This window comes from Pisolithus orientalis, assembly GCF_024613125.1.
Source record: "Pisolithus orientalis strain OTSU chromosome Unknown F5J12scaffold_60, whole genome shotgun sequence".
NCBI classification, from domain to species: Eukaryota; Fungi; Basidiomycota; class Agaricomycetes; order Boletales; family Pisolithaceae; genus Pisolithus; species Pisolithus orientalis.
Window position 1 is genome coordinate 88,314 of NW_026260841.1, and position 15,784 is coordinate 104,097.

Here is a 15,784-nt window from a genome sequence, read left to right on the forward strand (position 1 = left end):
CCATCCAAACCTATATGCTCAAGAAATTTGACAGTCTAATCTTTCCAGCCTGATCTCTGAGAAGATGAGAAGAGATGTCATCGACCCTTGCAATTATTATTTACACATGCATCATAGAATAGACTCCTAATTGAAATGTACACCTACACCTTATAACATAATCCTATTTTTATCACCAAGAGTCTAAGTGTGTCACTCTCTCCTGCAAATTGCTCGTCTCCTATCGCTAACTCTGGATTGCCAACTCTGGAAAATCCCCTCCTGCATCACAATGACCCCCATGCATCCCATTGGCATTCCTGCCATCCCCAACATTTCTATGAATATCTGGTGCACTTTTCCCTACCTGCCAACTGCATTCCACCACATCAGTGCCCTTCCCAATGCCACCCAAACAAGATGTGCCTCAGTCTAAAGACATTCCCCCTTCAAAATGCGTGCAAACAGCACCTTCCCCACAGTGCACTACATCATCAATGAGCAACAAACTACCTGTTCAACAGCAAGTGCCATTGGCCTCCACACCAACAGTTTGTGATCATGTACCAACCTCCACCCCATCTACAGATACCCTCCCTAGCACTGACATGTCAGTTTCAACCAACATCTCCTTGCTCCAACCCACTGGCAACAATCAAGCTGAATCATCTACTGTGCCTGCCATAGGCTGCATAATACCTACTGCTGTCTCATCAGAACTTGATCCCCAATGCACCTCTGCTTGTCCAGAGCAACTTCTAAAGTAAAGTACAGTCCTTGCACTGCACAGACCATATCTAACTACCTCTCCACCCCAAGGCACATCTGGACACTTTCCATGTATTCCAACACAGAAGCTAACATGTTTGCACTTGGTCATCTCCTACTGACTGTGACATGGGGCACCATGGACATGTTCGAAGATCGCAGCAAAATCATTTGCAATCCAAAGACTAACGAGCCTATCAATATATGGGTCCTGGGCCACATCACAAACACTTGGTTTATAAAAAATGGTGCTCCCAACAATCAATGCTCAATCACCATCCTTCCACTATCTTCAACTCTTGGACAGTACACAAACCAATTACTATCAAAGTTGTCCACACCCACTCTATGTATGACTTTCACCCTCTGCAGCCTCAGTTCCTGATCACCACAAAACATTTCACAGCAATAAATGAGTATGACCCTGGCCTCATCTGAGCATTCTGCTGGCAAAGTCCACAGTCAGGTAGCACCATTTGTCCTTATTCACTTTCTATTTAACATTCATTGACCACAGATTTAGCCCACACTTTTCAATAGCATCTTCGACACATGGGAGGTCCTCAAAAGCAAGAGTACAATGCAAAAACTGGATATTTCATACCTCAAAAAATGTGCACTTGTCCTAATTGAAACCGACCTCCAATGGTACCACCAAAAGGATGACAAAGGTCACTGGACAATCACTAAAGCTCAATTTGAACTGCAAGCCATCTATCTTCTTCAGGAGCCAAGTGTTCCTGACACAACCCAATCCAGAGACAGTGGTGTAGAAATTGCCAGACTGGAAATCTAGAACCCCCAACCCCACTAACATTTCCTGCAGATCACCCCTCTGCTCATGTTTTTTGGGGGACAACCTCATTAATCATTCATCACCACCAGAACCACAGTATAAATGAGCCAAAGAAAAACATATCAAACAGCCTTGCCTTTCATCACAAAAATGACAAGTGTCCTTGCATTTTTCTTCTCAATGCATGAAATTAGTGGTCAACACCTCATAGCATTTAAACATCTCAAGGACAACATCGAGTTTTATGTTAAAACCAATGTTTTCCCTGCCGATGCTGCTCTTTCCAAAACAGACATCTTCCTTGAAACCATCCACTTCTGTGTCATCTTCGACCATCACCATCATCAACACCTTCGCTCCCAAGCATCCTACCTATTCATTCATCTCAACCAGCAGGGTCATCCCATTCATATCTGGCCTGAACACGACCTCAATCACATCTTAGATACCCTCCTCATGTACTTTCCCACCCCTGCACATATTCTCCAATCATCTAACCCATCCCCAAGTTAAATGAACAGACCCCCTGTCCCCCCACCACTGACAAACCTGTCATCCATAACTAATTCCAGCAATTCCTCCTGCTCCCCCAATGTTTGGACATTGACATTGCATTTCTAACATAAATCTAAATTTATTCAGTATTACAAATTTGAAATTACAATCACCAGAAATGATGCTGTTCCCTCAAACCACTTGCCATGTATAATTGACATTGTAAAATTCACACCTAGATAAAGTGAGCCTCGAACAATTCCATTGTTATGTGTTGTATGTATCCCAAAAACAGGACTGTGACCTCATCATAATCAACCTCATAAAATTCAGACTGTCACCATCTCCCATCATCATATGGGATGTCAACCACCCACCAACACAATGCAGAATTCCTGCTCTTCACAAACACTGACCATCTACAAAGGGTTTTCAAAAACTGTGATCTGAGGGACCTCCTGTCCTTTGCTGCGACATCCAAAACCAATGCAGACCATGTCAGATGGTACTTAAAACACTGCCTTGATGTCATCTGCAGCCCCTACTTCCCCAACTCAGAAACACTTACCAACATACTCTCCACATGTGAGGCCATCATGTCCAGATCAGCTGCACTTCACATGGTTCTACCTGCCAACACATGCAACTGGCTATCATCAGACCTTGACATTTATGTCTCCCATTCCCACCAAGCTCAACTATATAACCTTCTGCAGAACCATCACTATACAATTGTCTGCCAAGGCCACACATGCCTCAATGACTACTCTCCCTCCACCATCTTCACTGTCACCACTTTCAGTAAAAATAACAAACTCATCAATGTCATCATCTCCAGAATGTCCTCTGCACTTTCTTCATTCTTTCAATTCCATTCAACAGCCATCATGAACTTCTTCAGCACTGACTCCCTCTTCTGTGCCTACCCTAGCTTCACCCTTCACCACTGTGCAATGATCAACATGGCAGGCCTCCACAAGAGGTGCTTTCCCCCCAGCTACATGTGTGCTCTTCTCAAATACAAACAGCAGGGATTCTGCTTCATCTCCTGCAAGGAAACCCAACACCCTCCTTTCGCATGCAGAAGCCAAGTCCGATCCCTAAATGACAGAGGCTGGTTATCACTTGACTTCACCACCACGCCCCATCAGCACTCCCTACCTTTCGCCACATTCTACCACTTGGGTATCATTGACACCATCTGGACTCTCAGAGGGCATGTATGTGGCTCTTCATCACTGTGCATCCCACCCATCCTCCACATTGTAAACAACTGCTTGTACATGGCCCTCTCCTGCCCTATAATCCATTAACTCATGCCTTCAAACAGATATGACATACACCCAACATAAAACAAGTAGTAGTAGTTGCCTTCATAAACACCATCACCCTAGTGTAGCATCCATGTTTTAATAATAATGTGAATCATGTGCATTTTTCTATGCATCCAGGAGTGACTGGAGGGCTATTGTATAAATCACTGTACTTAGATAGCAAAAAAAGAAGAAGAAGAAGATGTCAGAGAACCCCTCTTGCTCACATTTTTATCATCACTCAGTAAATCCTCCATCAGCTTTGATAGTTGAGACTTTATTAAGGGTCTAGCTATTGTCTACTTTGCTTATTATCATCTATCATTAATTTTGTCTATCATCAATCTACTTCACTCCAAGTCCTCCCTGAGCTCAGTGCAGCTCAGAGCATCAAATTAAGTCATCATCCATCCTTCTGTAGGCTGACAGCAGTCTACCCTATTGCATTCTCTCACATTCCTGCTCCTTCTTTGTCAGGAGCACCCCCAACCCTCAGCACTTGTCTTTGAGTGTTATAGCTTGCAAAAACCCTCCCAAAGAACAGGTTCTACCATCTAGGTACTGCATAGGCACACCACCACTCACTCTTTTTGTCTTTTGTGTTGGTTTTGGTTGGTTTTCACCACTGAACCACACTTTGACTCACAGCACCCTCCACTTGTGAGCTGAAGTATGAAACAACTTGGTCTTGGGGTAGGTCTGGGTGCTCATCAATGTATGCAAAGACTGTTAGCCAATCATTAAGAGTGAGATTTTCACATCTTTTTGGCTTTGCAAAGATGGCTGATGTGGCAGGAGTACTTTTGGTTGGCTGCGCCCTTGGTTGCCAATTGTAGGGAGCTGGCTTTGGCCATGGTCTATGCTCCCCAAGCTCAGTTGGCATGGTGGTCTGTAGTGAACACAGTTTTTTTTTTCTTTTTTTTTTTTTTTTTTTTTTTCACTTCTGTACCCTATTTGTGCTAGTGCAGGCTAGTGCTGAGCTCTGATCTGCCATGTGGCAAGTCACCCTAACAAATTCCATATGCTCATCACTGCTAACAGGGCATCTCATACTGTATGAAAGTAGTTTGTGGGCTATACATTATACATTATACAAAAATACTGCATTTTCCCTGCATACCACAGTGGGAATTGCCTAGAGTCCATATGTTATGAGAATTATACATCATGACCAGATACATTATGAGAAAGTGTACTGTACCAAGTTCAAAAACTTGTCATAGCTATACTGGTAATGCATGAGAATCTGGGATCAATGCTATGGAGGAAATATATGTACACATGTGCCAGGTCCATATCCTCTGGCATGTTGAACAAAAGCCCTAACTGCTTGCCTATATCTTCAGCAGTCCTCCTAACCTGACTAAAAATGCCCGATCAGTTGGCATCCTCCAGGACAATGCAAGAAGTTGACATATGCTTGCAGTTCTTCCTTATTAGTACTTCCATTATGGTCACTTGGAGAATGCCAGAAGGATTGGGGCCACAAAGAAAAGTACCCCATGCTATCATCCTGGAAAAAGTGTCATCAAATATCAGTGAAGGAAAGAGAAGTTGTGCTGCTGTCATAAACCCATCCTTGGAAAATACTCATTGATCTGGTTATCCTGAAAAATGTGACTGAAGGTGGGAGGATCAATTGCATTTATATGATTTAACTTTGTGTACATAGCTCATAGTCACATTCAAATCTGATCTGATTATTATCATGAGGGTAAAAATCATCATGGTGATAGGCATGCAAATCTGACCAGATTATGCTCCGAAACAAGAACACTTTGGCACTATATTCAGACATATTATTAGGAGTAGCTACCCTCAGGATACACAATGGTTATTGTCATTGACCCGACCATCTCTGGACCTGATTAAAAACCTGTTTCCGCAGTGAATAATGCTACTAGAATAAGGCCATTTCGCATGGCAGGTACCTTGTTTACCACATTTGTTCTCAAGCTCAATATTCAACCCCACAATGCCATAAAACACATGTCTTCACAGGTAGATGATTAGAGGCCTGTGACACTGCCCATGGTGCTACAACCCCATATAACATACATCTTTGTATGCAGAAGATTAGAGATCCAGATGGTAGATTACACAAGCTGTGCAGCCACAGTGCCTCCTTGATATGCATCTGCACCAGTGTCAATAAGATCCCACCAAGCTTCAGTTGCACCATCCATCCTTTCCAGCTGCTGATCCTCTCTTAGCAGTCAAATGTTCTCCTGACCACAGCTACAGGAGAGAGCAACATAGACATTGAACAGGGTGATTTTGCCTGTGGAGGGGGAACCAATGTCAACAATGCAGTACTCAATTGTCTGCACTTGTGCACAGTAATCAGTGAAAGCAAATGCAGGTGTGATAGGGAGTTAGATCTGTGTCACTGTACACTTGCTGCCAGAAGTCATTGTGATGGTGAAAGTTCTTGAAAGAGGTGTGATGAGCAGTACTCCTGATGGCAGACCTGGGAGGGACCCCACCTTGGTGTGCCTCATTTCTAACAGGACAAAAGCAGGCAGATACTGCAACACAATCTGATGTGATGGAGAAGGTTGCACACATTCTCTGGGGTTGAGGACAATGTCCACAATATGGCCTCATGCACCATTCACCATGTCTAGGTTGGTCAAGATGTTAAAGGTGACCATCACCTCCATCCTGATGGCAAGCTTGATTTTGTAGGGGGCCCATCTGGCAATGTAGCAGTCATTAAAGGGAGTGGGGATGACATTGTTGAGATGATACTCAGCAGTATCTTTGAAATCAACCATCAGGGCTTTTTTATGGGACCTGAGGGTGGCTTTTTTCCATCAAATGCATTCAACAAGGAGTTTGTTGACACAAAGCTGTCATGCAATCTAATCACCATTCAGTGCAATTCTGTATATGGTGCAAGCTGACATGACTTCCCAGCAGTCATGACTAACTTGCAAGCCTTAGAGAAGCTCATTGTGTCACAAAAGGGTGTGACTGTGTTCTTGTGTGTGCAGGAAGCCTGCAGCCAGGTTTGCATTTGCCTGAATCACACACTTTTTGTGATATGCCTGTTAGTCTCACAGGAGACAACAACACTGAGACCAAATTCCAGACCAAAAACATGGACACTGACCCTGAAACAGCCATTGACAATGGTGGGTTGAGGTGACTGGTGGGTAGGGCTGATGCTGATGCTGTCAACAGAGATGAGGATGATGGACTGGCCAGTGCAGGAGCACCTGAAAGGGGCACTGGCACATGCAGCCAAGACACACAATATCTCTCCTCTTCCAGTCTTTGATCTCAATGGTGAGAGTATTGACCCATCAGATTACACTCACAAGCTCTCTGGCACCATCATTCGAGTGTGCTTTGCACTGATGTACTACTCAATCAGCAGGGACAAGAAGTATGTCTTCATGGCTGTCGTTCACAACATGGTTGTCCAGCAAGAGTCAGATGCTGCTCCTGTGAATCCACTGAAGTGAGGGCATGGGATTGGTGAGAGTGGTGTTGGTAGTTTGGGCAACAGGCTGTCGAAAAATGCATGCAGGGTGTGTCAATCACTGCAATCCATGCCATCACCCCCTAAAGATTACCACCTACAGATGTAAGTAGCATAAAGGAAGATGATGTGTAATGCCAAATATTGCAGTAAACAGAAAGGCATGATGTCATACAGTGTGTAAAATTGAATTGAGGTGCACTTGATGCAGATCATTTAATATAATATCTGTCAATGTGACATATGTCCATATAGTGATGGGCAACAATGCATGTAAAAGCCTGAGTACATCCACTACATTGCAGTTGCCCTACATACAATTCCATCATTTTTTGTGTCTCTTGAGCAAGAAAAATTCTCAGTCTGACTCCTCTTCAACCTCTACAAGGGTACTCCTTCTTTCAATAAGCAAACCACTGGGGCAAAGACAATGAGACAAGGTTGAAGATTTGTGAGCAGACTTATGACTCATTGTCGATCACAAGCATGCATGGTCATTGGAATGTGGCATCCATCCCACAGACCATGCCCCCCAACATCCAGTGTAGGTCCAGGATGCCCAGATGGCCAAAAAATTTCTGGCTGTGTCACAGTGACACATGGAAACATCTCTGGATCAACCCACATACAGCCTCCATCTGTCACAGCACAAGTCTTGTCACAACACACATACCTGAACCTATGAGACTTGACACACAGTTCAAATGTGAAACCACACAACATGTATTTCCACAGTGGGGCAATGGCCTTGTGGTGCATTCCACCAATATAGAGGAGCATGGGATTGACAGGAGAGCATGCCCACATTGTAAGAGCAGGATAAGCACAGAATATGCAATCTGTGGAGACAAAGTTCATGACAGTGGTGGTGTGAAACTGGAAAACAGGTATGATGGAGGCAGCATTCACTGAGACGATGACATCAATCTTGTAGTGACCCTTCAAGAAAGCATGTGCTGAATGGATGGAGGTCCCTGCATACATGGCCACATCAACAGAAGTAGGCTCATGCAGACAATATCCCTGACCAACCAAAAGACAGGCTATGAGGTTCTCTGACTGAAAGGGAACATAGATGTCTAGGTCAGTAGGAAGCCACAAGGTGGAATATGTATGGCTGGCTGGCAATAAAAGATGCAAGGCCATAGATCCCAAAACAACACCATCACAGGTGCACAAGATGTCACACAGGACAATCAGGTTGGTGAAAAAACCCCTCCCCATGTTTTGGATGCAAGTCTTGAGATGTTGCTGTGCCACCTCCACATGAGCTCGACAAGTGGACACAAGGTTGAACATGCCAAGAAGATCACAGTGCCCAAAAATCTTGTTGACAATATCCAGATATGAAGGTGTTGTGCCTCACTGGGGGGCCATGAAGTTGATGGTGGTGGACATTGAATATGCTCACCCCTCACATGCAATGCATGCTTTTGTATCCCAACCTAATAGGAGATTGGCATAGGAGCATAGAGGGGCTGAACACATGCTCACTTTAGGGGTCAGAATGGCATGAAAAGTATGCCACCAATAACCATTATATTGCCCATCAACAGGGGGCTTGCATTGCGACAGCAGTCATATGCATGGCAGTCATGGCAGGCCAAATGTTGTGCCAGTGGAGGCCCAATGCACACACCAGGTTTGTCATACTGCCATCAGAGGAATACATACTGCACAGAGAGCCTTAAGGTGCATGGTTCGATAGCCAATCTCCACGCGCAACATAGTTGATTCAAAAGGCAAGGGTGAACATAATACACCAGTAAAATTCCATACTCCCAGTTATCCTTGGCCCCCCAAGCGTCTCGACGCCATCGACGGCGTCAACCATGGCCAAAGTCGCCATACCGTCTTTGCGCCTTACCCACAACTACAGAGTCTCCGATGCCACGACAGCCGGATATCGCCGATCCACACTACATCGAACACGAGCCTATGCGTCCAAACCTGAAGAGGGACGCTTACATGTCCAACACCTCCAACAAATTTGCAATTTCATCCTCAGGACAAATACTGAGGGGACGGCCGTTATCTGCCACACAGACGTATATGTACATGGCATTGTCACGGTACTCCACATGGCGCAGCCAATCAAAGTAGACGATGTAGATGTCATCCTCTACACGGACATGTGTCGAGTCACTGGGTGCACGCGCGAACACTAACGGCGAGAGGGCCAGAGCACAATCCAATGACGAATGCCCAGACATGAAATGGCAGGCTTACACGGGAAATACTGTTCATGGTGGGAGGAATTTCGCGACGAGGTGGGCTGCGGAGAAGAACAAATACATACTGACTTGTAGAGGGGGGGCTGACAATGCGATCTGCAATAAGACGTGGAAATGTGAGAGCCCCGAACAGGGTGTGGCTTTGCTCACCTTCGACACATTGCCTCAAAGATCGAAGTCGGAAAGAGGCTCAGGCATCATTCACGCCGCAAGATGAGGGGGCGTGCGTGTCGCAAGGTTGCCCATGGCGATACTTCGGATTGGCGGAGCTGCAGAGTACCGTGCTGAGGCCCAAAATATGATAATCACGGCAGACCAAAAAAAACGTTACTGATTTCGGGCTGGAGTGACCTTGTAAACAAGGTGATTGTATGCCGAGCAGAGTAAGATTCGGCACTAGTGACCTTGTGTGACATCGTGACTTTTTGGTGACTGCCGACTGCTTGGTGCTACCGACTGCACTAAGGGATAGTACGTTTTTCCATTTCCCAAATTCCCATACTCCCCACACCCTATGGCCTATCCCGAATGGGTATGGGTTATAAGGGATTCGATCGCACAGAAGTATCAGTGGCTGAATCGGCACCCACGATTCAACGAGTTCGATCGTCGCCTCGTGAATGAGTATACTCCAAGCGTCTTGAACTGAAACGACGAATCGCAGTATGGCGTGGCCATTTTCGTAACACGAAATTCCTCTATGGTTTGTGCTAATGACATCACTACCTGACTTTCTCTGAGAAGTATCTGCAAAGATGGCATAGTGTACTGTCAAAGCCGTCCCAGAATTTCCAGTACGTGTTACTTGCATCCCATGACCTCCATTTTCCTCCCCTAACTTCGGTTAATCCATGGCCACCCCTAATAATTATGGTGATCGGCCCGGCACTCGCGTATGCAGAAGAACTACCTTGGCTACATATGTGCTACCGTTGGTTCAAAGCACCATCAATGCTGAACTCAGTTGCCAATCCAGTCTTCTTCTTTGAGTTGCTGGTGACCGGCTAATCTGATGGTATCGGTATCGGGGATTCGCTCTAGTTAAGTAAATATCTATTGTTGTCATTCGCCGTCGGGATCTATCGTGTCCAGCTCATGTAACCTATAATTGACAATCATTTCCAGAAGAAATACTCGTACGATGACCACTGTTTGGCATGTATAATTGTCCTCTCACCTTACCAACGGAAAGGGTATGGAGTCATGATCGAGTTCAACACGTGTCCTTCTATCCCTTTGTACCTTCGTCTCACTTACAATCCGGTATCCACACGTCGTATAGGCTATGAACTCGAGGCGCAAGGAAGATCGATATATCGGAACGACTATACCCTGAAACATCCCAGGCCCAAGTCCTCACTGCACTCGTCAATCTCGCAGTGACTCATTGATCAGTTCCTCCACCCTCACTTGGTATACCCGAATTCCAAACACGTTCGCACCCGTTCGAGACAGTCAGCACAGGGTTTGACGTTCAGTATAGAGACGCAGCGTCTTCGCAGAGAGGTGCAGGATTGCTGCACTGTCGTGTCCCCGACAGTTGGCAGACGTTTCTACCGGATCGTTATGGGTGAAGGACTAGCTAAGCTCGTATGGATCGACGATACGCCGGAATCCCGGGTCGCCGGGGAGGGCTACCGGTCGACACGGACGGCACTAGTGCCATCGTCGTAGCAGTAAGGCAGTGGACGTACCCGGCAGAGGGCAACTCGGTCTGGAAGTAATACTTGCCGTCCGACCCAAGATAACAGTCTTTGGTTATACCAATCCAACCCCAGATATCATACAGAGGGTTTACATTCAATCATAACAGCGAAATCGTCTTGAGTTCTACAAGGTTTAGCTACAATGAATCGTTTTGACTGGCGCCAAGTTACGTCAGGCCGGAGGGACGCCTGATGCGACACGCGAGATCTTGAAGGACAGAGGATACCCTCTGGAGAGGCACTCTGCAAGCCCGTACACAAGCTCCCTCATGTCGCATACCAGACTAACACCAAAATATGGAATCTGCCTCGAGCTCGATATCGCTCGCAACACTTACACACTGGGCTGCGACCCTCCCCGTCGTCCTCTTCCATATGTGAGGGCGGAGAGGACCGCGATGGAAGAGCCCGCAACATACCACCTCCACACGTTGTAAACGGCTATCCTGTGTCCTTTGGTACTCCGCAAATTCGGAATCGAGTTCTATCCACTCGGACCATGGCATTGTACGTATGCCCATCGTGACACTGCAAATTTCGCGATGCGGGATGAGTGCAAGTGTATGAGCGGAATGCCGAGAAGGATGGTATTCACTCACTGATTATGCTCCAAAAAGGGCAGGAGGGGATCGGTTTATAATAACTTTGAATGTTCGTCGGTATCCACCCCTGCGTCGTACGGACCTCGTTACGGTACAATGTTATACCTTTCTCGTGATTCGGACGCCATAACATGAATTCCTGAGAATGGACTTCCTGAGACATAACGGATAGCGCGTTTGTTAGACTTGTCTCAGAGAGTTTTGAAGAAGTCCAGACGATACCCAAAATATTGCTTGTAATTCTAACTGAAAAAAATCCATGGCGGCATAGTCGGATGTCCTGATGACAATGGTCACGGAAGATTGGCATGTCGTGGAGCACTTTCGTTGAAACATCTGAACCTTGGGACGCTCCCGAAGGCGTCCACTGTGTTTGATTGCTCAGTACAATGCATGCAACCTGCATCTTGAACACTTCCACTCCCGAGGCAACCTACCACCGCCCTAGTCGATGAGTTGATGCACCGAGTGACTCAGCGCGAATGAGTTGAAGCGACGAGTGCGTTCAAGTGCATTGCTGCGGCACAGGGGTAAGCACACAAGAGTCACATTCATTGCATCCAAACTGGGTCACGTATCAAAGTACACAAAAGTTACAGAGATCAAATTGCGAAGGGTTTTCTGAAGTTATCGCTGCATCCTACATTTTCGTACACCAAGATTCAAGGAAGAGGCATATTGAAGTTCTGGAATTGCGAGATTTAGATGGCTTCATCGTCTTCGGCCCTCCATCCGCTCTATGATGGGAATTAACGTAAGTTAGCCATCGTCGCAAGTCAGAGCAGTAAACCCACAGGGAATAAGTCGTTGTGACGTTTCCAATCGAACAGATGGACAGGGTGGTTAGCGTCACCTATCTTCTCCGCAACGCCCGACGTATACAGAGCCACCTTTGCAGGGATGACGGTGGATGATGCCACCCGCTCACGTGGCACTGTGGGAGCTTCGTCGCCACCCCGTGCACTTGCGAGAACCTTGCCCGACGCATCCACCAACGCGGCCGAAAGAGTCTTGATTATGTCCGTTGCAGTGGTTTCAAAGGTCGCAGTAGTCCTCTCAGCGCGACTCTTGACGATGAGATCGTTTACGAGCGAAAAAGGAAGTGGGATAGCCCCATGGGTGATGGAACCAAAAGAGCGGCGCTTAGCACAGGCCTTGCAAGGCGAATGGTCAGGCCGGGCGAACACGGTGACCGCGCCGATGCACCTAGATTCAGTGCCTTGGTTGTATTGCAGTTCGAAGCTGTATGTCCTGTTGAAGGCGTGCTCTGGAAGCTGAACGGCGACGACAAAAATACGGAAATTGTTTATCTCCTTGAAGAGCTCGGGAAGTCCGGCTTCCTTCGAGGACCGGACCGGAATGTGGCTCCACGATGCCCGATTAGTCTTCGCTGCTGCTGTGCTGGGATTAAAGCCGTAGAAGTCGTATATTCTTCTCCGAGCAGCACGGCGTTCCTCCGCGGAGGCCTCCCGGTCAACTTTAATGCCCAGGAATTCATCATAAGAATAGTCTACATTGATCAAATTTAGGGGATCCCACGGAATGAGATGGGGAGTAGGAAAGCGCACACTTCGGATAGGCACTTGTGCCGAGGAAACGGGCCTGTTCAGAATTCCAGTACTCGCCGTTTTCCAGTCTGAACGGGTACAGTGCACCGCGAGCACCAGTAGGAAGAATTTGCTCGTTGTATACTTGCATGTAAGTCCCGCGTTCCTAAAAAAGATGAGAATGCCATTACACTCCATGGCACTGTACTCACCTGAGTCCACACAAAGGATCTATCAACATCTGGGTTCGGGTCCCTGTAGCCGTCGCCCATCCAGTATTGTGGGTAGCACCACTCCCACAGCGCGACTGACACGAATGGTATCAATAGGCGGCATATATACGTTCAGACATTCGGTACTCACAGATCCTGTCGACATTGCTGTGGTGTACTGGCCATCGATCAGACAGATGATTAACTCCGGCAAGCGAAAGACGTACAGAAGAAGAAAGGATCGAAAGCAGCCTATACATAACAAGCTCAGTAACTGAAGCATTCAAACCTTGAGACTTACATAATCTGGGGAAGACTAAGAAGGTCATTATGAGTGAGCCACCGGAAGTAGGAGAGCAAAAACGCAGACCATGTGCCCATTCCCACCCTATAGCGTCGGTCAGTGACACTGAGACATGTACCGGGAAATAGACATACAACAGCACCATGGATGCGGCCGTGGATGACTTCCAGAGGGGTAATTGGCTCCTCATCGTCAAAAACATCGTTAGACTGAATTACCGAGTTCGAAAACCTGTCGAAACTATACCGGTAGTGCATGAGAATCTGGGATCAATGCTACAGAGGAAATATACGTACGCGTGTGCCGGGTCTTCATCGTCCCCCATGTTGAACAAAAGCCCTAACTGCGAGCGTACAAAATCCGCAGTTCCCCTAACAGCTCTGAAAAGGCCTGATTAGTTGGCGTCCTCCAGCACGACGCAGGAAATCTACACACTGTTGCAACGCTTCCTTATTAGTACTTCCCACAGGGTTTTCTGGGGAATGCCGGAAGGATCGGGTCCACGAAGAAAAATACGCCATGCCCGTCTAGAAAAAAAAAATCGTCATCGAAAATCTATGAAGAAGAGAGAAGTTGTGCTGCCGTCGTAAACCCACCCTCGGAGAAAGCTCGTCTTGGAAGTCAGGGGGGACGCCACCTTGGTATGTGTAGTACGATAACGGATTGCGAATGACTTCGGTTTGACCACCCGCAACCAAGATTTCTACTTCGTCATCGATGAGAACGGGGGGAAGTCCTTCATCACGAACTTTTAGCGCAGCCCAGTCCCAGTACCTGTCAGAAGAAACGATTCATTCATGAAGGAGCCAGCCACCCGGTAAGACGCACGGGAAGCGCAGTCTCTGAGCCTCTGGGACCCATAAACCGACTTCTTGGGGGTTTGCCCTTTCAATATCTGCCGCGAGACGACTAGCGACATCACCGATAGCTTGCTGTATCGATGTATCAGCTTATATAGGAGTGACGCACACAAAATCGACCTACCTCAACTAGCATCACATATGGGCGATGCCAGGTGGGGAACGTCACCGATCCATGGCTAGCAACGAATAAGTCAACCACAGGAATATATTTATGTGCATGATACACACTTGCAATAACCTGAAGGCGGGCATAGTCAGTGGGCGTAAAAATCTCGCAGACGGCAAGACCTACCACCAAACCTTGAAGGAACTGGTAAAGTGTCCTTGCGATCTTCATAGTCAAAATCCGAAGCCTTTTGCTCCTCCTTCTTGTGGTCACCAGCCCACTCTCGGTAGGGCTTACCGTGAATGCCGGCAATTTCCATGTAAGTGGATGCAGGTGGGTTATGGTCGCCCTGGATGGCAGCATAGCTGAGGACGAAGAGCGTGAATTGACGTGGGTAGTTCCTCTGCATGACCTCGATGGGAATGCGGTCAAAGACAGCCCCGGTGTCCTTGCGGCCGACCACAGAGTACCAATACGTAGGTAAGTCTGTCATGGTTGGATCTAGTTCGTGTCTGAGGTGGTGTTTCTGTGTCACTGAGGTACTTGGTGCTGGGGATGGATGAAGATGAAACAGAGTATTTATGCCTTTCTGAAAGTCCCATCAGTCGACCAACACAGCCCTTGGATATATGCAAACGCCGGGTCCGGTTGGCAGGACCAGGGACTTGGTACGAGCAATCTGTCATGCCGCTGCATACTTGAGTGATTGCAAGGTGCCCGTTGGTCCTTAGGGGGCAATTGGAAGTATCGGAATTAATACTGCCCCCGTAGACCCGCCACTGACATGAGAAAATGAAGACAGGAAAGGGAGGCATAACACCATATCGTAATGGTGGAGCCGAGGACTGAAACGCAATGAGGCATTTCTTTACAGCCCAACTGCGAAATGAGTCGGTATTAGCGACTGGTTCCCTTAATACATCAGGAAGATAACACTTTACTATTTTTGACTTTCTGTGACTGATGTGACTTTTTGGGAAGGAATCTACTATCATTACCCATGTCCTGCAGGCATGGCTGCACTTTTCTTGCTGATTTTGGTCTTGTTCAAACCACCTAATTCATAGCTTTCAGTAGATACCACATACATTCAAACTGATGGAGGTTCCAAAGAGATATTGTGATTTTTCTCTCAGACAGTGTGCATCACACCAATGGCTCAATATCTCTGAATTTTCAGACATTTTCTAGTCTTCTTGGCTTAGATATATCATCACTTAGTTGTCTCAATAGATTCTGTTCTCTTTTCATTCTTCAAAATGCTGTATATGGTCAAAAAAAAAGTACAGATAGTAGGTTCCTTCCCAAAAAGTCACAAATAGTCACAATAGTCACAAAAAAGTCAAAAAGAGTCACAAAAAGGTCAAAAATA

At 46.6% G+C, this 15,784-nt stretch overlaps 4 protein-coding genes across 4 annotated transcripts; 2 read left to right on the top strand and 2 right to left on the bottom strand.

The window, feature by feature from the left end:
* Positions 1 to 1,693: 1,693 nt before the first annotated feature.
* F5J12DRAFT_897793 (uncharacterized protein) lies at positions 1,694 to 2,056 on the top strand (the record flags this gene model as incomplete). The annotated part of the gene is made up of 1 exon (XM_051748055.1): positions 1,694 to 2,056. The coding sequence occupies one exon, from the start codon at positions 1,694 to 1,696 to the stop codon at positions 2,054 to 2,056; it is 363 nt and encodes a 120-aa protein (XP_051595160.1).
* A 4,219-nt stretch (positions 2,057 to 6,275) lies between these two features.
* F5J12DRAFT_897794 (uncharacterized protein) lies at positions 6,276 to 6,821 on the top strand (the record flags this gene model as incomplete). The annotated part of the gene is made up of 3 exons (XM_051748056.1): positions 6,276 to 6,337; positions 6,409 to 6,488; positions 6,538 to 6,821. The coding sequence occupies 3 exons, from the start codon at positions 6,276 to 6,278 to the stop codon at positions 6,819 to 6,821; spliced, it is 426 nt and encodes a 141-aa protein (XP_051595161.1).
* A 485-nt stretch (positions 6,822 to 7,306) lies between these two features.
* On the bottom strand, positions 7,307 to 8,062 carry F5J12DRAFT_727769 (uncharacterized protein; the record flags this gene model as incomplete). Its single annotated transcript, XM_051741826.1, has 1 exon — positions 7,307 to 8,062. The coding sequence occupies one exon, from the start codon at positions 8,060 to 8,062 to the stop codon at positions 7,307 to 7,309; it is 756 nt and encodes a 251-aa protein (XP_051595162.1).
* A 3,825-nt stretch (positions 8,063 to 11,887) lies between these two features.
* F5J12DRAFT_863432 (common central domain of tyrosinase-domain-containing protein) lies at positions 11,888 to 15,286 on the bottom strand. The gene is made up of 15 exons (XM_051746968.1): positions 14,595 to 15,286; positions 14,428 to 14,482; positions 14,272 to 14,375; positions 14,040 to 14,217; positions 13,879 to 13,970; positions 13,740 to 13,823; positions 13,578 to 13,683; positions 13,510 to 13,527; positions 13,441 to 13,455; positions 13,367 to 13,391; positions 13,291 to 13,317; positions 13,140 to 13,234; positions 12,949 to 13,093; positions 12,175 to 12,890; positions 11,888 to 12,117 (listed from the first exon to the last, which is right to left on the bottom strand). The coding sequence occupies exons 1-15, from the start codon at positions 14,903 to 14,905 to the stop codon at positions 12,082 to 12,084; spliced, it is 2,007 nt and encodes a 668-aa protein (XP_051595163.1). The 5' UTR covers positions 14,906 to 15,286; the 3' UTR covers positions 11,888 to 12,081.
* Positions 15,287 to 15,784: the final 498 nt, after the last annotated feature.

Coding starts and splice junctions, on each gene's coding strand:
- F5J12DRAFT_863432 (XM_051746968.1), bottom strand. CDS start 14,905: ATGACAGACTTACCTACGTATTGGTACTCTGTGGTCGGCCGCAAGGAC. Junction 14,218..14,271: donor GCTCAGAGACTGCGCTTCCC/GTGCGTCTTACC, acceptor TTCTTCTGACAG/GTACTGGGACTGGGCTGCGC. Junction 13,824..13,878: donor AATAAGGAAGCGTTGCAACA/GTGTGTAGATTT, acceptor AGGCCTTTTCAG/AGCTGTTAGGGGAACTGCGG.